This window comes from Corvus hawaiiensis, assembly GCF_020740725.1.
Source record: "Corvus hawaiiensis isolate bCorHaw1 chromosome 37 unlocalized genomic scaffold, bCorHaw1.pri.cur SUPER_37a, whole genome shotgun sequence".
Lineage (NCBI taxonomy): Eukaryota > Metazoa > Chordata > Aves > Passeriformes > Corvidae > Corvus > Corvus hawaiiensis.
The window spans coordinates 17,230-37,737 of record NW_025963262.1 but is presented as its reverse complement, the minus strand read 5'-3'; the positions used below and the strand labels follow the sequence as shown (position 1 = coordinate 37,737).

At 57.8% G+C, this 20,508-nt stretch overlaps 2 protein-coding genes and 2 long non-coding RNA genes across 10 annotated transcripts; 2 read left to right on the top strand and 2 right to left on the bottom strand.

The window, feature by feature from the left end:
- Positions 1-6: 6 nt before the first annotated feature.
- LOC125320800 lies at positions 7-877 on the bottom strand. Of its 3 annotated transcripts, XR_007201287.1 has the most exons (6): positions 816-877; positions 606-649; positions 441-480; positions 315-378; positions 99-200; positions 7-67 (listed from the first exon to the last, which is right to left on the bottom strand). It is a non-coding gene; the product is annotated as an uncharacterized LOC125320800 (long non-coding RNA). The 3 variants fall into 3 exon arrangements; XR_007201285.1 differs by lacking the exon at positions 7-67 and having other exon boundaries at positions 199-242; positions 358-480; XR_007201286.1 differs by lacking the exons at positions 7-67; positions 816-877 and having other exon boundaries at positions 199-242; positions 358-480; positions 606-683.
- A 106-nt stretch (positions 878-983) lies between these two features.
- LOC125320801 lies at positions 984-1,386 on the bottom strand. Its single transcript, XR_007201288.1, has 3 exons — positions 1,329-1,386; positions 1,188-1,297; positions 984-1,104 (listed from the first exon to the last, which is right to left on the bottom strand). It is a non-coding gene; the product is annotated as an uncharacterized LOC125320801 (long non-coding RNA).
- A 2,958-nt stretch (positions 1,387-4,344) lies between these two features.
- On the top strand, positions 4,345-18,528 carry LOC125320797 (kallikrein-14-like). The gene is made up of 6 exons (XM_048293224.1): positions 4,345-4,440; positions 9,257-9,331; positions 9,546-9,699; positions 11,153-11,406; positions 15,055-15,191; positions 18,304-18,528. Exons 2-6 carry the CDS (start codon positions 9,262-9,264, stop codon positions 18,454-18,456), a joined length of 768 nt encoding a protein of 255 aa, XP_048149181.1. The 5' UTR covers positions 4,345-4,440; positions 9,257-9,261; the 3' UTR covers positions 18,457-18,528.
- On the top strand, positions 4,460-7,647 carry LOC125320796 (vegetative cell wall protein gp1-like). 5 transcript variants are annotated; one of them, XM_048293221.1, is made up of 4 exons: positions 4,487-6,642; positions 6,713-6,831; positions 6,896-6,978; positions 7,129-7,647. In XM_048293221.1, exons 1-4 carry the CDS (start codon positions 5,863-5,865, stop codon positions 7,332-7,334), a joined length of 1,188 nt encoding a protein of 395 aa, XP_048149178.1. In that variant the 5' UTR covers positions 4,487-5,862; the 3' UTR covers positions 7,335-7,647. The 5 variants fall into 5 exon arrangements, with proteins under 5 accessions (XP_048149177.1, XP_048149176.1, XP_048149180.1 ...); XM_048293220.1 differs by having other exon boundaries at positions 4,460-6,607; positions 6,762-6,978; XM_048293219.1 differs by having other exon boundaries at positions 4,460-6,642; positions 6,713-6,978.
- Positions 18,529-20,508: the final 1,980 nt, after the last annotated feature.

Sequence of the window (20,508 nt, the reverse complement as noted above, 5' to 3'; positions counted from 1 at the left end):
CACCTGGGGGTCACCTGATGCACCTGGGGGGCACCCGGGCGCACCTGGGGGGGCTCCCTGACCTCACCTGTGACACCTGGGGGGCTCCCTGACCCCACCTGTGACACCTGGGGGGCTCCCTGACCTCACCTGTGACACCTGGGGGGCTCCCTGACCCCACCTGTGACACCTGAGGGGCTCCCTGACCTCACCTGTGACACCTGAGGGGTTCCTTGACCTCACCTGTGACACCTGAGGGGTTCCTTGGCCTTACCTGTGACACCTGGGGGGCTCCTTGTGACACCTGAGGGGCTCCCTGACCTCACCTGTGACACCTGAGGGGCTCCTTGTGACACCTGAGGGGCTCCCTGACCCCACCTGTGACACCTGAGGGGCTCCCTGACCTCACCTGTGACACCTGGGGGGCTCCTTGTGACACCTGAGGGGCTCCCTGACCCCACCTGTGACACCTGAGGGGCTCCCTGACCTCACCTGTGACACCTGGGGGGCTCCTTGTGACATCTGAGGGGCTCCCTGACCTCACCTGTGGCACCTGAGGGGCTCCTTGGCCTTACCTGAATACACCTGAGGGGCTCCTCCTAACACCTGGGGGGCACCTGATGCACCTGGGGGGGCTCCCTGACCTCACCTGTGACACCTGAGGGGTTCCCTGACCCCACCTGTGACACCTGAGGGGCTCCTTGTGACACCTGAGGGGTTCCCTGACCCCACCTGTGACACCTGAGGGGCTCCTTGTGACACCTGAGGGGTTCCCCGACCCCACCTGTGACACCTGAGGGGCTCCTTGTGACACCTGAGGGGTTCCCTGACCTCACCTGTGACACCTGAGGGGCTCCCTGACCCCACCTGTGACACCTGAGGGGTTCCCTGACCTCACCTGTAACACCTGAGGGGTTCCTTGGCCTTACCTGTGACACCTGGGGGGCTCCTTGTGACACCTGAGGGGCTCCCTGACCTCACCTATGACACCTGGGGGGCTCCTTGTGACACCTGAGGGGTTCCCTGACCCCACCTGTGACACCTGAGGGGCTCCTTGTGACACCTGAGGGGTTCCCTGACCTCACCTGTGACACCTGAGGGGCTCCCTGACCCCACCTGTGACACCTGAGGGGTTCCCTGACCTCACCTGTAACACCTGAGGGGTTCCTTGGCCTTACCTGTGACACCTGGGGGGCTCCTTGTGACACCTGAGGGGCTCCCTGACCTCACCTGTGACACCTGAGGGGTTCCTTGACCTCACCTGTGACACCTGAGGGGCTCCTTGGCCTTACCTGTGACACCTGAGGGGCTCCCTGACCTCACCTGTGACACCTGAGGGGCTCCCTGACCCCACCTGTGACACCTGAGGGGCTCCTTGTGACACCTGGGGGGCTCCCTGACCCCACCTGTGACACCTGAGGGGTCACCTGAGGGTCACCTGGGGGTCACCTGGGCACACCTGGGCACACCTGGGCACACCTGGGGGTCACCTGGGCACACCTGGGCACACCTGGGGGGGGGAGTGGTCCTGGATGTCACATCGGGAGTCCCCCAAGCCCCTCCCCCTCCCCGCAAGCCCCGCCCTCTCTCGCCCCTCCCCCCAAATGGTCCTCGGCCAATCAGGATCCGCTGCAAAATCTCGCCCAAAATCTCCCAAAAAATCCTCCCCAAATCCCCCCCCCCCAGATCTGCCCCAACCGCTCAGGACCCCCCCAAATCTCCCCAAAATTCTCCTAAAATCCGTCTCAGCCAATCAGCAATCCCCCAAATCCCCCCAAAAATCCCCCCAAAATCCCTCCAAATCCCCCCAAAATCCCCCAAAGCCCTCCTCCAAATCCCCCCCCCCCCCCTCCAAAATCCCCATCAGCCAATCAGGACGCCCCAAATCCCCCCAAATCCCTCCCCCTTCTCTCAAGCCCCCACCCAAAATCCTTCTCAGCCAATCAGGACACCCCAAATCCCCCCAAATCCCCCTCAAATCCCCCCCAACCCCCCCCCCAAATCCCCAAACCCCTCCCCAAAATCCCCCCAACCCCCCAAATTCCCCCTCAGCCAATCAGGACCCTCCAATCCCTCCCCAAATCCACCCAAATCCCCCCCCAAACCCCCCAACCCCCCCTCAGCCAATCAGGACCCCTTCAAATCCACCCAAAACCCCTCCTCCAACCAATCAGGACACCCCAAAATCCCCCAAAAATCCCCTTCAGCCAATCAGGACCCCCCAAAACCCCCCAAAATCCCCTCAAACCCCTCCCCCAGCCACTCAGGACCCCCCCAAATCCCCCCAAAACCCCCCAAAACCCCCTCAAAATACCCCCAAAATCCCCTTCAGCCCATCAGGACCCCCCAAATCTCCCAACCACCCCAAATCTCCCTCAGCCAATCAGGACCCCCCAAATCTCTTCCAAACCCCCCCCCCCCCCCCCCAAATCTCCCTCAGCCAATCAGGACCCCCAAATCCCCTCAAAATCCCCCCCAACCACTCAGGATCCCCAAATCCCCCCAAATCCTCCGCAAATCCCCCCAAAACCCTCCCCCCCAAGTCCCCCTCAGCCAATCAGGACTCTCCAAATCCCCCCCAAAATCCCCCTCAAACCCCTCCCCCAACCACTCAGGACCCCCCAAACCCCCCCCAAAATCCCCCCCAGCCAATCAAGACCCCCCCAAACCCCCCCCAAATCCCCCTCAGCCAATCAGAAGCCCCCAAATCCCCCCAAAATCCCCCCCAAATCCCCCCAACCCCCTCCCCCAACAACTCAGGACTCCCCAAATCCCTCAAATTCCCCTCAAAATCCCCCTCAGCCAATCAGGACCTCCCAAATTCCCCCCAAAATCCCCCTCAGCCAATCAGGACCTCCCAAATTCCCCTCAAAATCCCCCTCAGCCAATCAGGACCTCCCAAATTCCCCTCAAAATCCCCCTCAGCCAATCAGGACCTCCCAAATTCCCCCCAAAATCCCCCTCAGCCAATCAGGACCTCCCAAATTCCCCCCAAAATCCCCCTCAGGCAATCAGGACCCCCCAAATCCCCCCCCAAATCCCCCTCAAACCCCTCCCCCAACCACTCAGGACCCCCAAATCCCCCCCAAAACCCCCCAAAATCCCCCTCAAAATCCCCCCCAAACCCCCCCAAAATCCCCCCCAGCCAATCAAGACCCCCCCAAAACCCCCCCCAAATCCCCCTCAGCCAATCAGGAGCCCCCAAATCCCCTCAAAATCCGCCCAAATCCCCCCAACCCCCTCCCCCAACAACTCAGGACCCCCCAAATCCCTCAAATTCCCCCCAAAATCCCCCTCAGCCAATCAGGACCCCCCACATTCCCCCCAAAATCCCCCTCAGCCAATCAGGACCTCCCAAATCCCCCCCCAAATCCCCCTCAAACCCCTCCCCCAACCACTCAGGACCCCCCAAATCCCCCCCAAAACCCCCCAAAATCCCCCTCAAAATCCCCCCCAAACCCCCCCAAAATCCCCCCCAGCCAATCAAGACCCCCCCAAAACCCCCCAAATCCCCCTCAGCCAATCAGAAGCCCCCAAATCCCCCCAAAATCCCCCCCAAATCCCCCCAACCCCCTCCCCCAACAACTCAGGACCCCCCAAATCCCTCAAATTCCCCTCAAAATCCCCCCCAACCAATCAAGACCCCCCAAAACCCCCCCAAATTCCCCTCAAACCCCTCCCCCAACCACTCAGGACCCCCAAATCCCCCCCAAAACCCCCCAAAATCCCCCTCAAAATCCCCCCCAAACCCCCCCAAAATCCCCCCCAGCCAATCAAGACCCCCCCAAAACCCCCCCCAAATCCCCCTCAGCCAATCAGGAGCCCCCAAATCCCCTCAAAATCCGCCCAAATCCCCCCAACCCCCTCCCCCAACAACTCAGGACCCCCCAAATCCCTCAAATTCCCCTCAAAATCCCCCTCAGCCAATCAGGACCTCCCACATTCCCCCCAAAATCCCCCCCAACCAATCAGGACCCCCCAAAACCCCCCAAAATTCCCCTCAAACCCCTCCCCCAACCACTCAGGACCCCCCAAATCAACCCCAACCCCCCCCAAAATCCCCCTCAAAAATCTCCCTCAGCCAATCAGGAGCCCCCAAATCCCCCCCAAATTCCCCCCAACCCCCTCCCCCCTTTAAACCCCTCCCCCCTCCCCGCCGCCCCTCCCCCACCCCCTCCACCCTTCCCCGCCCGGCTTAAGCCGCGTCCCCCACGCCCCAATTAAAAAAAAAATCCAATTAAAATTTGGGGGACCGAAAGAGGGGAGGGGGAGGGGCGTGGCCACAGGGAGGGGGTGGGGGAGGGGCGTGGCCCCCGCTGGGGACGGCGCGCGGGGACGGGCGAGGGGACAGCGGGGACGGCGAGCGGGGCGAGCGAGGGGACGGCGGCGGCGACTCCGGCGAGGGACGAAGGACCCGGGGTGGCCCCACCCCCCCCGGCCCCCCCGAGGGGCGGCGCAGAGGTTTGGGGAGGGGGGGAGGGGAGGGGCGCTGGGGAAGGGGGAGGGGATCCCAGTTTGGCCCAGTTTGGCCCCAGTTCCCGGTTTGGCCCCATTTCCCGGTTTGGCCCTGGCCCAGTTCCCCGGTGTGGCCCCGTCGCAGTTTGGCCCCAGTGCTGATTTCCCCCTCTCCCAGTTTGGCCCCAGTTGCTGGTGTCACCCTGTCCCAGTTTGGCCCCAGTTCCCAGTTTGGCCCTGGCCCAGTTTGGCCCCAGTTCCCGGTTTGGCCCTGGCCCAGTTCCCCGGTGTGGCCCCCTCCCAGTTTGACCCAGTGCTGATTTCCCCCTCTCCCAGTTTAGCCCAGTTTGGCCCCAGTTCCTGGTGTCGTCCTGGCCCAGTTTGGCCCCAGTTCCCGGTTTGGCCCTGGCCCAGTTCCCCGGTGTGGCCCCGTCCCAGTTTGGCCCAGTGCTGATTTCCCCCTCTCCCAGTTTGGCCCCAGTTCCCGGTGTCGTCCTGTCCCAGTTTGGCCCTGTTCCAGTTTGGCCCAGTTTGGCCCCAGTTCATGGTGTGGCCCCGTCCCAGTTTGGCCCAGTCCCACAGTCCCAGTTTGTCCCAGTTTGACCCTGTCCCAGTTTGGCCCCAGTTCCCAGTTTGGCCCTGTCCCAGTTTGGCCCCATTCCCCTCTCCCAGTTCATCCCAGTTTGTCCTAGTCCTGATTTCCCTCTCTCCCAGTATGTCCCACTTTGACCCTCTCCCAGTTTGGCCCCAGTTCCCAGTTTGGCCCTGGCCCAGTTTGGCCCAGTTCCCGGTGTCGTCCTGTCCCAGTTTGGCCCTGTTCCAGTTTGGCCCAGTTTGGCCCAGTTTGGCCCCAGTTCATGGTGTGGCCCCGTCCCAGTTTGGCCCAGTCCCACAGTCCCAGTTTGTCCCAGTTTGACCCTGTCCCAGTTTGGCCCCAGTTCCCGGTGTCACCCTGTCCCAGTTTGGCCCCATTTCCCAGTTTGGCCCTGGCCCAGTTTGGCCCAGTTCCCAGTTTGACCCTGTCCCAGTCTGGCCCAGTTTGGCCCAGTCCTGATTTCCCTTTCTCCCAGTTTGTCCCAGTTCCTGGTGTCATCCTGGCCCAGTTTGGCCCCAGTTCCCAGTTTGACCCTGTCCCAGTTTGGCCCCAGTTCCCCGCGTGACCCCGTCCCAGTTTGGCCCAGTTTGGCCCAGTTTGGCCTCAGTTCCCGGTGTCATCCTGTCCCAGTTTGGCCCCAGTTCCCCGCGTGATCCCGTCCCAGTTTGTCCCAGTCTGCCCCCATTTCCCAGTTTGGCCCCGTCCCAGTTTGTCCCAGTTTGCCCCCATTTCCCAGTTTGACCCCGTCCCAGTTTGTCCCAGTTCCCCGGTGTCACCCTGTCCCAGTTTGGCCCAGTTCCAGTTGGATCCTGGCCCAGTTTGACCCAGTCCGGATGGGCCCCAGTCTGTCCTGTCCCAGTTTGACCCAGTCCCAGGCTCCCAGTTTGGCCCAGTCCAGGTGTCCTCCTCTCCCAGTTTGTCCCAGTTTGTCCCAGTTCTGTTCTCTCCCAGTTTATCCCAGTTCCCAGTTTGGCCCTGGCCCAGTTCAGCCCAGTTTGGCTCCGTCCCAGTTTGTCCCAGTTCGTCCCAGTTTGACCCTGTCCCAGTTTGGCCCAGTTGGTCCCAGTCCCCAATTTCCCCCTCTCCCAGTCCCGCTGTCCCCCAGTCCCAGTTGGTCCCAGTTCATCCCAGTTGGTCCCAGTCTCTGGTTTCCCCCCTCTCCCAGTTCATCCCAGTTCCTCCCAGTTAATCTCAGTTCATCCCAGTTTATCCCAGTTTGTCCCAGTCCCGCTGTTCCCCTCTCCCAGTTGGTCCCAGTTGGTCCCAGTTGGTTCCAGTTTGTCCCAGTTTGTCCCAGTTGGTCCCTGTTTCTCCCAGTCTCCAGTTTCCCTTTCTACCACTTGGTCCCAGTTCATCCCAGTTCATCCCAGTTTGTCCCAGTTCATCCCAATTTGTCCCAGTCTCCGGTTTCCCCCTCTCCCAGTTCATCCCAGTTTATCCCAGTTCATCCCAGTTTGTCCCAGTCTCTCCCTGGTTCCGGTTCCCACGGGGAGGGGGCGGGGCCAACTTCCGGTGGGCGGGGCCTGACCCCAAACTGGGACCCCAAACTGGAACTGGGATCCCAAACTGGGAGCCCAAACTGGGACTGGGATCCCAAACTGAGACCCCAAACTGGGAACCGGGACCACCCCAAACTGGGAACTCCAACCCCAAACTGGGAATGCTGACCCCAAACTGGGAACCGGGACCTCAAACTGGGACTGGGACCCCAAACTGGGAATGCCGACCCCATACTGGGAACCCAAACTGGGACTGGGATCCCAAACTGGGACTGGGATCCCAAACTGGGAACCCAAGCTGGGATCCCAACCCCAAACTGGGACTGGGACCACAAACTGGGAACCCAAACTGGGATCCCAACCCCAAACTGGGACCTCAAACTGGGACCCCGAACTGGGACTGGGACCCCAAACTGGGACCCCAAACTGGGAACCCAAACTGGGACTGGGACCACAAACTGGGAACCCAACCCCAAACTGGGATCCCAAGCTGGGACCCTCAACCCCAAACTGGGATTGCTGACCCCAAACTGGGACCTCAAACTGGGACCCCAAACTAGGACTGGGATCCCAAACTGGGAACCCAAACTGGGAACTCCAATCCCAAACTGGGACTGGGACCCCAAACTGGGAATGCCAACCGCAAACTGGGAACCCAAACTGGGATCCCAGCCCCAAACTGGGAATCCAAACTGGGAACCCAAACTGGGACTGGGATCCCAAACTGGGAACCCAAACTGGGAATGCTGACCCCCAACTGGGACCCCAAACTGGGACTCCAAACGGGGACTGGGACCCCAAACTGAGAACCCAAACTGGGACTGGGATCCCAAACTGGGAACCCAAACTGGGAATGCTGACCCCAAACTGGGACCCCAAACTGGGACCCCAAACTGGGACCGGGACCCCAAACTGGGACCCCAAACTGGGCCCCGCCCTCTTTCCCAAGCCCCGCCCCTTTTCCCATCAGCCCCCGCGGGGTCCCCGGAGGTCACGGAGCCGCGGGCCGGGGTGGGGGAGGGGCGGGGCGCGCCCCGCTAATTAACGCCAATTAACGCCCTCGTTAATGAGCTCGAGCCGCCGGGGCGGGTTGGGCCCGGTGACGTCATCGTTGCGAAAGGGGAGGGGGGAGGGGAATTTGGGCGAGGGGAGAACCCAAAATGACCCCAAAATCCCGCAAAAAATGACCGCAAAATGACCCCGAAGTGACCCCAAACTCCACGAAATAATCCCCAAATGACCCCAAACCACCCCAAAATGACCTCAAACCACCCCAAAATGACCCCAAACTCCACTAAATAACCCCAAAATGACCCCAAATCCACCCCAAACCACCCCAAAATGACCTCAAACTCCACTAAATGACCCTAAACCACCCCAAAGTGACCCCAAACCACCCCAAAATGACCCCAAACTCCACTAAATCATCCCAAAATGACCCCAAACCACCCCAAATCCTCCAAAATGACCCCAAATCCCCCAAGTCGACCCCAAATCAACCTAAAATGACCCCCAATTAACCCAAAATGATCCCAAATCCACCCCAAATCACCTCAAATCCCCCAAATCGACCCCAAATCACCCTAAAATGACTCCAAATCCCCCAAACCACCCCAAAATGACCCCAAACTCCACTAAATCATCCCAAAATGACCCCAAACCACCCCAAATCCCCCCAAATGACCCCAAATCCCCCAAGTCGACCCCAAACCACCCCAAAATGACCTCAAACCACCCCAAAATGACCCCAAACTCCACTAAATAACCCCCAAATGACCCCAAATCCACCCCAAACCACCCCAAAATGACCCCAAACTCCACTAAATGACCCTAAATGACCCCAAACCACCCCAAAATGACCCCAAACGACCCCAAACCACCCCAAAGTGACCCCAAACCACCCCAAAATGACCCCAAACTCCACTAAATCATCCCAAAATGACCCCAAACCACCTCAAACCCTCCAAAATGACCCCAAATCCCCCAAGTCGACCCCAAATCAACCTAAAATGACCCCCAATTAACCCAAAATGATCCCAAATCCACCCCAAATCACCCCAAATCCCCCAAATCGACCCAAAATCACCCTAAAATGACTCCAAATCCCCCAAATCTCCCCCAAATGACCCCAAATCCACCCCAAATCACCCCAAAAAGACCCCAAATCCCCCGCAAAATGGCCCCAAATCACCCCAAAATTACCCCAAATCCCCCCAAATCCACCCCAAATCATCCCAAAATGACCACAAACTCCTCCAAATTCACCCCAAATCCCCCAAATTCACCCCAAATCGCCCCAACATGGCCCCAACTTCACCCCAAATCACCCCAAAATGCCGGCGACTCCACCCCAAATCATCCCAAAATAACCCCAAACTCTGCCAAATTCACCCCAAATCACCCCAAAATGATCCCAAATCCCCCAAATCCTCCCCGAATCACCCCAAAATGACCCCAAGCCCCCCCAAATCCCTCCAAACTTCCTCCAAACGCCCCCAAACTCCCCCAAAACCTCCCCAAATCGCCCCAAAACCGCCAGAAACGCCCCCAAAACGACCAAAATATCCCCCAAATCCCCCAAAATGACCCCAAATCCCCCCCAATTTTCCCCCCGAACCCCTCGAAACGCCCCAAACCTCCCTCAAATCCCCCCCCCCCCCGAATCCGTCGGAAAGCCCCAAAATGCCCCGATCTGATCCCAAATTTTCGGCCCCTCCCCCCCCGGCAGCGGCGATGACTTGGCGCCCCCTGGCGGCCCCCGTGGCGCTCTTGGTGGGGACCCTGGCGGTGCTGCTGGTGACAGGTGAGGGACAGGTGACAGAGGGTGACAGGGGGTGACAGGTGACAGAGGGTGACAGGTGGGGGTGACAGGTGGGGGTGACAGGTGACAGTGGGTAACAGAGGGTGACAGTGGGTGACAGAGGGTGACAGGTGGGGGTGACAGGTGACAGCGGGTGACAGCGGGTGACATGGGTGACAGGGTGTGACAGGCGCGTCCCCGGTCGGTGTCCCCGCAGTGGCCGCTGACACGCGGGTGGTCGGTGGCCGCGCCTGCGTCCCCCACTCGCAGCCCTGGCAGGCGGCCGTGCTGGACATGTACAAACTCTACTGCGGCGGCGTCCTGGTGTCACCGCGCTGGGTGGTGACGGCCGCGCACTGCACCACGCCGGGGTAAGGACGGCTTGGGGACACTTGGGGATGCCTTGGGACACAGCCAGCACACCTTGGGGACACCTTGGGGACACTTGGGGACACTTGGGGACACTCACAGGACACTTTGGGGACACCTTGGAACACCTTGGGGGGATGGGGACACACCCAGGACACCTTGGGGACACTTGTGGACACCTTGGGACACTCACAGGACACCTTGGGGATACCTTGGGGACACTTGGGGACACCTTAGGGGGATGGGGACACACCCAGGACACCTTGGGGACACCTTGGGTACACTTGGGGACACTCACAGGACACTTTGGGGACACACCCAGGACACCTTGGGACACTTGGGGACACCTGGGGCGTGGGGGACACAGCCAGGACACTTTGGGGACACTTGGGGACACTCACAGGACACCTTGGGACACTTGGGGACACCTTGGGACATCTTGGGGACACACCTGGGGCATGGGGGACACACCCAGGACACCTTGGGGACACCTTGGGGACACTTGGGGACACTCACAGGACACCTTGGGGGATGGGGACACCTTGGGGACACCTTGGGGGGATGGGGACACAGCCAGGACACCTTGGGGACACACCCAGGACACCTTGGGGACACTCACAGGACACCTTGGGGATACCTTGGGGACACTTGGGGACACCTTGGGACACTCACAGGACACCTTGGGGATACCTTGGGGACACTTGGGGACACCTTGGGACACCTTGGGGGGATGGGGACACACCCAGGACACCTTGGGGGCACTTGGGGACACCTTGGGACACTCACAGGACACCTTGGGACACTTGGGGACACCTTGGGACACTCACAGGACACCTTGGGGACATCTTGGGACACCTTGGGACACCTTGGGGGGATGGGGGCACACCCAGGACACCTTGGGGACACTTGGGGACACTTGGGGACACCTTGGGACATCTTGGGGACACTCACAGGACACTTTGGGGACACTTGAGGACACCTTGGGGACACTCACAGGACACTTTGGGGGATGGGGGCACACCCAGGACACCTTGGGGACACCTTGGGGACACCTTGGGACACCTTGGGGGATGGGGACACACCCAGGACAACTTGGGGACACTTGGGGACACCTTGGGGACACTCACAGGACACTTTGGGGGATGGGGGCACACCCAGGACACCTTGGGGACACCTTGGGGGATGGGGACACTTGGGGACACCTTGGGGACACCTTGGGGACACTCACAGGACACCTTGGGACATCTTGGGGACACACCCAGGACACCTTGGGGACACCTGGGACATCTTGGGGACACCTTGGGACACTTGGGGGCACCTGGGGGACGTGGGACACACCCAGGACACCTGTCCCATCTCTGTCCTACCCGTCCCTGTCCCCTCACGTGTCCCTCACCTGTCCCCACCTGTCCCATGGATGTCCCTCCTGTCCCTCACCCACCCCTGTCCCCTCAGGGTGACCACGGTGGCCCTGGGCAAGCACCGGCTCTACGCGCGGGAGGTGGGCGAGGAGCGGCGCATGGTGGCCCGCATGGTGGCCCACCCTGGCTATGACCCGTCCTCCAAGGACAACGACATCATGCTCCTCAAGCTGCTGGCCCCCGCCGCCATCTCCGAGCGTGTCCGGCCCATCCCGGTGGCCTCGTGCCTTCCCCAGCCTGGCACCACCTGTGTCACCTCGGGCTGGGGGGCCACCACCTCGCCCGAAGGTAGCGTTGGGGACATGGCGGGGTGGCACCTGGCGGGGGTTGGGGCTTCTTGTGGGCACCTCCGTGGTCATTTGGGGGTTCCTCGTGGGCAGCTGGGGCTCCTCGTGGTCACCTGAGTCTTCTTCTGTCCACCCGGGTCCTCTCCTGGTCACTTTGGACCTCTCGTGGTCATCTGCGTCATCTCATGGTCACTTGGGGCTCCTCATGGTCACCTCGTGGTCATCTGACTCATGTCATGGTCACTTGAGTCCTCTCCTGGTCGTTCGGATCTCCTCATGGTCACCTTGGTCACCTCATGGTCACTTGGGTCCCCTCATGGTCACCTGAGTCTTCTTCTGTCCGCCTGGGTCCTCTCATGGTCACTTTGGACCTCTCATGGTCACCTGGATCTCCTCATGGTCACTTGGGTCACCTCAAGGTCACCTGGTTCCTCTCCTGGTCACTCTGGTCTCTTCATGGTCACCTGGATCTCCTCATGGTCACTCGGGTCATCTTGTGGTCACTTGAGTCCTTTCCTGGTCATCTTGGTAATTTCCTGGTCACTTTGGACCTCTCATGGTCACCTGGATCTTCTTCTGTCCACCTGGGTCTTCTCATGGTCACTTGGGTCCCCTCATGGTCACTTTGGACCTCTCATGGTCACCTGGATCTCCTCATGGTCACTTGGGTCACCTCAAGGTCACCTGGTTCCTCTCCTGGTCACTCTGGTCTCTTCATGGTCACCTGGATCTCCTCATGGTCACTTGGGTCCTTTCCTGGTCATCTTGGTAGTTTCCTGGTCACTTTGGACCTCTCGTGGTCACCTGGATCTTCTTCTGTCCACCTGGGTCTTCTCATGGTCACTTGGGTCCCCTCATGGTCACTTTGGACCTCTCATGGTCACCTGGATCTCCTCATGGTCACTTGGGTCACCTCAAGGTCACCTGGTTCCTCTCCTGGTCACTCTGGTCTCTTCATGGTCACCTGGATCTCCTCATGGTCACTTGGGTCCTTTCCTGGTCATCTTGGTAGTTTCCTGGTCACTTTGGACCTCTCGTGGTCACCTGGATCTTCTTCTGTCCACCTGGGTCTTCTCATGGTCACTTGGGTCCCCTCATGGTCACTTTGGACCTCTCATGGTCACCTGGATCTCCTCATGGTCACTTGGGTCACCTCAAGGTCACCTGGTTCCTCTCCTGGTCACTCTGGTCTCTTCATGGTCACCTGGATCTCCTCATGGTCACTTGGGTCCTTTCCTGGTCATCTTGGTAGTTTCCTGGTCACTTTGGACCTCTCGTGGTCACCTGGATCTTCTTCTGTCCACCTGGGTCTTCTCATGGTCACTTGGGTCCCCTCATGGTCACTTTGGACCTCTCATGGTCACCTGGATCTCCTCATGGTCACTTGGGTCACCTCAAGGTCACCTGGTTCCTCTCCTGGTCACTCTGGTCTCTTCATGGTCACCTGGATCTCCTCATGGTCACTTGGGTCCTTTCCTGGTCATCTTGGTAGTTTCCTGGTCACTTTGGACCTCTCGTGGTCACCTGGATCTTCTTCTGTCCACCTGGGTCTTCTCATGGTCACTTGGGTCCCCTCATGGTCACTTTGGACCTCTCATGGTCACCTGGATCTCCTCATGGTCACTTGGGTCACCTCAAGGTCACCTGGTTCCTCTCCTGGTCACTCTGGTCTCTTCATGGTCACCTGGATCTCCTCATGGTCACTTGGGTCCTTTCCTGGTCATCTTGGTAGTTTCCTGGTCACTTTGGACCTCTCGTGGTCACCTGGATCTTCTTCTGTCCACCTGGGTCTTCTCATGGTCACTTGGGTCCCCTCATGGTCACTTTGGACCTCTCATGGTCACCTGGATCTCCTCATGGTCACTTGGGTCACCTCAAGGTCACCTGGTTCCTCTCCTGGTCACTCTGGTCTCTTCATGGTCACCTGGATCTCCTCATGGTCACTTGGGTCCTTTCCTGGTCATCTTGGTAGTTTCCTGGTCACTTTGGACCTCTCGTGGTCACCTGGATCTTCTTCTGTCCACCTGGGTCTTCTCATGGTCACTTGGGTCCCCTCATGGTCACTTTGGACCTCTCATGGTCACCTGGATCTCCTCATGGTCACTTGGGTCACCTCAAGGTCACCTGGTTCCTCTCCTGGTCACTCTGGTCTCTTCATGGTCACCTGGATCTCCTCATGGTCACTTGGGTCCTTTCCTGGTCATCTTGGTAGTTTCCTGGTCACTTTGGACCTCTCGTGGTCACCTGGATCTTCTTCTGTCCACCTGGGTCTTCTCATGGTCACTTGGGTCCCCTCATGGTCACTTTGGACCTCTCATGGTCACCTGGATCTCCTCATGGTCACTTGGGTCACCTCAAGGTCACCTGGTTCCTCTCCTGGTCACTCTGGTCTCTTCATGGTCACCTGGATCTCCTCATGGTCACTTGGGTCCTTTCCTGGTCATCTTGGTAGTTTCCTGGTCACTTTGGACCTCTCGTGGTCACCTGGATCTTCTTCTGTCCACCTGGGTCTTCTCATGGTCACTTGGGTCCCCTCACGGTCACTTGGGTCTTCTCCCGGTCATCTGGATCCTCTTCTGTCCACCTGGGTCCCCTCATAGTCACTTTGGACCTCTCATGGTCACTTGGGTCACCTCAAGGACACCTGGGCCTTCTTCTGGTCACTTTGGACCTCTCCTGGTCACTTGGGTCTCCTCATGGTCATCTCATGGTCACTTGGGTCACTTCCTGGCCACCTCATGATCACCAGGGTTGTCTCATGGTCACTTTCAACCTCTGCTGGTCACTTGGGTGTCCTCATGGCCACCTGGGTGCTCTCCTGATCACCTGAGTCACCTCCTGGTCACTTGGATCATCTCATGGTCACTCTGCTCTCCTCATGGTCATCTCATGGTCATTTGGGGCACCTCCTGGTCACTTGGATCATCTCATGGTCACTCTGCTCTCCTCATGGTCATCTCATGGTCACTTCATGGCCACCTGGGTGCTCTCCTGGTCACTTGGATCTCCTCATGGTCCTCTCATGGTCACCTGGGCCACCTCCTGGTCACTTTGGACCTCTCCTGGTCACTTGGGTGTCCTCATGGTCACTTGGGTCACTTCCTGGCCATCTCATGATCACCAGGCTCATCTCATGGTCACTTTCAACCTCTGCTGGTCACTTGGGTGTCTTCATGGTCACTTGGGTCACTTCCTGGCCATCTCATGATCACCAGGCTCATCTCATGGTCACTTTCAACCTCTGCTGGTCACTTGGGTGTCTTCATGGCCACCTGGGTGCTCTCCTGGTCACCTGAGTCACCTCCTGGTCACTTGGATCATCTCATGGTCACTCTGCTCTCCTCATGGTCATCTCATGGTCACTTTGGACCTCTCCCGCTCACTTGGATCTCCTCATGGTCATCTCATGGTCACTTGGGCCACTTCCTGACCATCTCCTGGTCACTTGGGCCACCTCCTGGTCATTTCGATGCCCTCAAGCTCACCTGGACCATCAAACCACCCCCAAACCTTGGATTTTCCACCCCAAACCGGAGCTGCACGTAGGGGTTGGAAGGGCCGGAATTTTTTGGGCTGAATTCCGGCCGTTCCGAGGTGTCCACCCCCTCCAGTGTCCACCCCCGGGGGTGTCCCCTGGGTGTCCCCGCAGTGACGTACCCCGAGGTCCTGCAGTGCGTCAACGTCACCCTGTTCTCGCCGGCCGAGTGCCGCCGCTTCTACCCCGGCTCCATCACCGACAACATGATCTGCGCTGGCAACATCCAGGGTGGCATGGACTCCTGCCAGGTGTGCCAAATCCCGCTGAATCCACCCCAAAATTCCCCAAATTCCCGTAAATCCCCCGAATCCCAAAAATCCACCCTGAGATCCTCGGGAAATCCCGACCGAATCCTTCCAAAATACCCCAAAGTCGCCCTCAAGTTCTCCTCCAAAATCCACCCCAGAATCCACCCCAAAATCCACCCCAAAATCTCCCCAAATCCACCCCAAAATCCACCGCAAAATCCCCCCAAATCCACCCCCAAATCCACCCCAAAATCCCCCCAAATCCACCCCAAAATCCTGCTCAAAATTGTCCCCAAAATCCCCCCAAATCCCCCCAAATCCACCCAAAAATCCCCCTCAAAATTGCCCCCAAAATTACCCCAAATCCACCTCAATTCTTCCCCCTAAATCCCCCCAAAAGCCCTCAAAATCCCCCAAATCCCCCTAAAATCCCCCTCAAAATCCTTCTAAAATCTCCCCAAATCTCCCTAAAGCCCCCCCACAAATTCCCCAAAATCCACCCCTAAATTCCCCCGAATCCCCTCAAAATCCCCCCAAATCCACCCAAAAATCCCTCTCAAAATCCCTCTAAAATCTCCCCAAAATCGCCCCCAAAATCCCCCTAAATCTCCCCAAAATTCCTCTCAAAATCTCTCTAAAATCGCCCTAAAATCCCCCCAAAATCCTCCTCAAAATCCTTCTAAAATCTCCCCAAATCCCCCTAACCCCCCCCACAAATTCCTCAAAATTCCCCAAATCCACCAAAACCTCCCTAAATCTCTCCAAATCCACCCGAAAATCCCCCAAAATCGCCCCTAAAATCCTTCTAAAATCCCCCCAAATCCACCTGAAAATCCCTCTAAAATCTCCCCAAAATCACCCCCAAAATCCCCCCAAATTCCCCCAAATCTGCCCCAAAATCCCCCCAAATTCCCCCAAATCCCTCAAAATCCCCCCAAAATCCCCCCAAATCCCCCCAAAATCCCCCCAAATTCCCCAAATCTCCCTCAAAACCCCCAAAATTCCCCCAAATCCTCTGAACTCCCCCCCAAAATCCCTCTAAAATTCCCCAAATCCACCAAAATCCCCCCAAATTTCCCAAAATCCCCCCAAATTTCCCAAAATCTCCCCCAAAATCTCCCCAAATCCTGCCCCACCTGGGCACACCTGGGAGGTGTCACGGGGGCAGGAGAACCTGGGATTGGGGCCTTCAGATGGTCAAGGGTTGGCCAACACCGGTCATCGTTGGCCATGTTGGTCATCGTTGGTCAACACCGGTCATTGTTGGCCACATCGGTCATCGCTGGCCAACACCGGTCATTATTGGCCACATCGGTCATCGCTGGCCAACACCGGTCATCGTTGGCCATGTTGGTCATCGTTGGTCAACACCGGTCATTGTTGGCCACATCGGTCATCGCTGGCCAACACCGGTCATTATTGGCCACATCGGTCATCGCTGGCCAACACCGGTCATCGTTGGCCATGTTGGTCATCGTTGGTCAACACCGGTCATTATTGGCCACATCGGTCATCGCTGGCCAACACCGGTCATCGTTGGCCATGTTGGTCATCGTTGGTCAACACCGGTCATTATTGGCCACATCGGTCATCGCTGGCCAACACCGGTCATTATTGGCCACATCGGTCATCGCTGGCCAACACCGGTCATCGTTGGTCACACCGGTCATCGTTGGCCATGTTGGTCATCGTTGGTCACACCGGTCACCATTGGCCACATTGGTCATCGTTGGTCACATCAGTCATCATTGGCCACACCGGTCATTGTTGGTCATATTGGTCATCGTTGGCCAACATTGGTCATCATTGGCCACATCGGTCATCGCTGGCCAACATTGGTCATCGTTGGTCACACCGGTCATCGTTGGCCATGTTGGTCATCGTTGGTCAACACCGGTCATTATTGGCCACACCGGTCATCGTTGGCCACATTGGTCATCACTGGCCACATTGGTCATTGTTGGTCACATTGGTCATCATTGGCCACACCGGTCATCATTGGTCACACTGGTCATTGTTGGCCAACTCAACAAGGCTTGGTCAACCTAGAGAGGTCATCCAACCCAAGGATGTCCACCAAGGGGTCACCCAACCCAACAAGGGCTTGGTTGACCCAACGAGGTCGCCCAATCCAACAAGGTCCACCAAGGGGTCACCCAACCCAATGAGATCTTGGTTGACCCAACCCAACAAGGGCTTGGTTGACCCAACCCAATGAGGTCTTGGTTGACCAACCCAACAAGACCCACCAAGAGTTTGACCAACCCAACGAGGTCTTGGTTGACCCAACCCAATGAGACCCACCAAGAGTTTGACCAACCCAATGAGGTCTTGGTTGACCCAACCCAACGAGACCCACCAAGGGTTTGATCAACCCAGCAAGGGCTTGGTTGACCCAACCCAACGAGGTCTTGGTTGACCAACCCAACGAGACCCACCAAGGGTTTGACCAACCCAACGAGGTCTTGGTTGACCCAACCCAACAAGACCCACCAAGGGTTTGACCAACCCAATGAGGTCTTGGTTGACCCAACCCAACGAGACCCACCAAGGGTTTGACCAACCCAACGAGGTCTTGGTTGACCCAACCCAACGAGACCCACCAAGGGTTTGACCAACCCAATGAGGTCTTGGTTGACCCAACCCAACGAGACCCACCAAGGGTTTGACCAACCCAACGAGGGCTTGGTTGACCCAACCCAACGAGACCCACCAAGGTTTGATCAACCCAGCAAGGGCTTGGTTGACCCAACCCAACGAGGTCTTGGTTGACCAACCCAACGAGACCCACCAAGGGTTTGACCAACCCAACGAGGTCTTGGTTGACCCAACCCAACAAGACCCACCAAGGGTTTGACCAACCCAATGAGGTCTTGGTTGACCCAACCCAACGAGACCCACCAAGGGTTTGACCAACCCAACGAGGTCTTGGTTGACCCAACCCAACAAGACCCACCAACGGTTTGACCAACCCAATGCGGTCTTGGTTGACCCAACCCAACGAGACCCACCAAGGGTTTGACCAACCCAATGAGGGTTCAGTTGACTCCAAGGTGGTCGCCCACCCCTGGAGGCCACCCCGCAGGTGACGTCCCTCGTGGTGTCCCCTCAGGGCGACTCCGGCGGTCCCCTGGTGTGCAACGGGACCCTGCAGGGCATCGTCTCGTGGGGGATGGAGCGCTGCGGACAACCCCGGCGCCCCGGCGTCTACACCAAGGTCTGCAGATACGCCCGTTGGATCCAGGAGACCATGGAGAACAACTGAGAGGTCCTCGGCCACCAGCGGGGACGGCGGCGGGGATGGAGGGGACATTAAAGGTGTTTGGTGGAAGTTGGAGGTCTTCGTGTTGTGGCTCCATCTCGAAGTTCTGGGGGTTGTCCCGGTCATCGTGGGAGGGGTCAAGGGGAGGTTGACCAAGCGGGGGTGGTCAAGGAGAAGGAGGGAGGGGGTCGAGGTGGGGAGGGTCATCCAAGTAATGGTGGTCAAGGCAAGGGTCAATGAGAGCCATGGTGGTGGTCAAGGTCATGAGGGTCATCCAATCATTGATGGTCAAGCAAGTGGTGGTGGTCAGGCAGACCAATGGAGGTGGTCAAGGCCATGATGGTCACTCAACCATTGATGGTCAACCAACCCAGTGGAGATGGTCAAGGCCATGATGGTCACTCAACCATTGATGGTCAAGCAGACCAATGGAGGTGGTCAAGGCTATGATGGTCACTCAACCATTGATGGTCAAGCAGACCAATGGAGATGGTCAAGGCTATGATGGTCACTCAACCATTGATGGTCAACCAACCCAGTGGAGATGGTCAAGGCCATGATGGTCACTCAACCATTGATGGTCAACCAACCCAGTGGAGATGGTCAAGGCCATGATGGTCACTCAACCATTGATGGTCAACCAACCCAGTGGAGATGGTCAAGGCCATGATGGTCACTCAACCATTGATGGTCAAGCAGACCAATGGAGGTGGTCAAGGCCATGATGGTCACTCAACCATTGATGGTCAACCAACCCAGTGGAGATGGTCAAGGCCATGATGGTCACTCAACCATTGATGGTCAAGCAGACCAATGGAGGTGGTCAAGGCCATGATGGTCACTCAACCATTGATGGTCAACCAACCCAGTGGAGATGGTCAAGGCCATGATGGTCACTCAACCATTGATGGTCAACCAACCCAGTGGAGATGGTCAAGGCCATGATGGTCACTCAACCATTGATGGTCAACCAACCCAGTGGAGATGGTCAAGGCTATGATGGTCACTCAACCATTGATGGTCAACCAACCCAGTGGAGATGGTCAAGGCCATGATGGTCACTCAACCATTGATGGTCAAGCAGACCAATGGAGGTGGTCAAGGCTATGATGGTCACTCAACCATTGATGGTCAACCAACCCAGTGGAGATGGTCAAGGCCATGATGGTCACTCAACCATTGATGGTCAACCAACCCAGTGGAGATGGTCAAGGCCATGATGGTCACTCAACCATTGATGGTCAACCAACCCAGTGGAGATGGTCAAGGCCATGATGGTCACCCAACAAATGGTCAACCAGTGGGTGGTGGTCAATGAGACCAATGGAGATGGTCACCCCCAAAAATCTCCCAAAATCCCTCCAAAATCCCTCAAAATCCCCCCAAATTCCTCTAAAATTCCCCAAAATCTCCCCAAAATCCCCCCAAATCCACCCAAAATCCCAAAAATTCCCCAAAATCCCCCCAAATCCCCCTGATTCTCCCTCAAAATCCCCCCGAATCCCCCAAATCCCCCCAAAATCCCTCCAAATCCCCCCAAATTCCCCTAAAATTCCCCAAAATCCCCCCAATCCCCCCAAATCCTCCCAAAATCCCCCCAAATCCCCCCAAATCCCCCCAGATCCCCCCGAATCCCCCCCAAATTTCCCTCAAATGCTCCCAAATGCCCCCAAATCCCCTAAAATTTTCGAAAATCCCCCCAAAATCCCCTAAAACCCCCCAAAATCCCTCAAAATCCCCCCAATTTCCACTAAAAGCCCCCTCAAAATCCCCCCAAATTCCCCTAAAATGCCCCCCAAATCCCCCCAAAATTTCCCCAAATCCCTCAAAATCCCCCTAATTCACCCCAAATCCTCCCAAATCCCCCCAAATCTCCCCAGCTACACCCAAAATCCCTCAAAATCCCCCCAAATTCCCCTAAAATGCCCCAAATGCCCCCAAATCCCCTCAAAATTTTCCAACCCCCCCCAAATCCCCCAAATTCCCCTAAAATTCCCCCCCAAACCCCTCCAAATCCTCCCCCAAATCCCTCCAAAATTCCCCCAAATCCCCTCA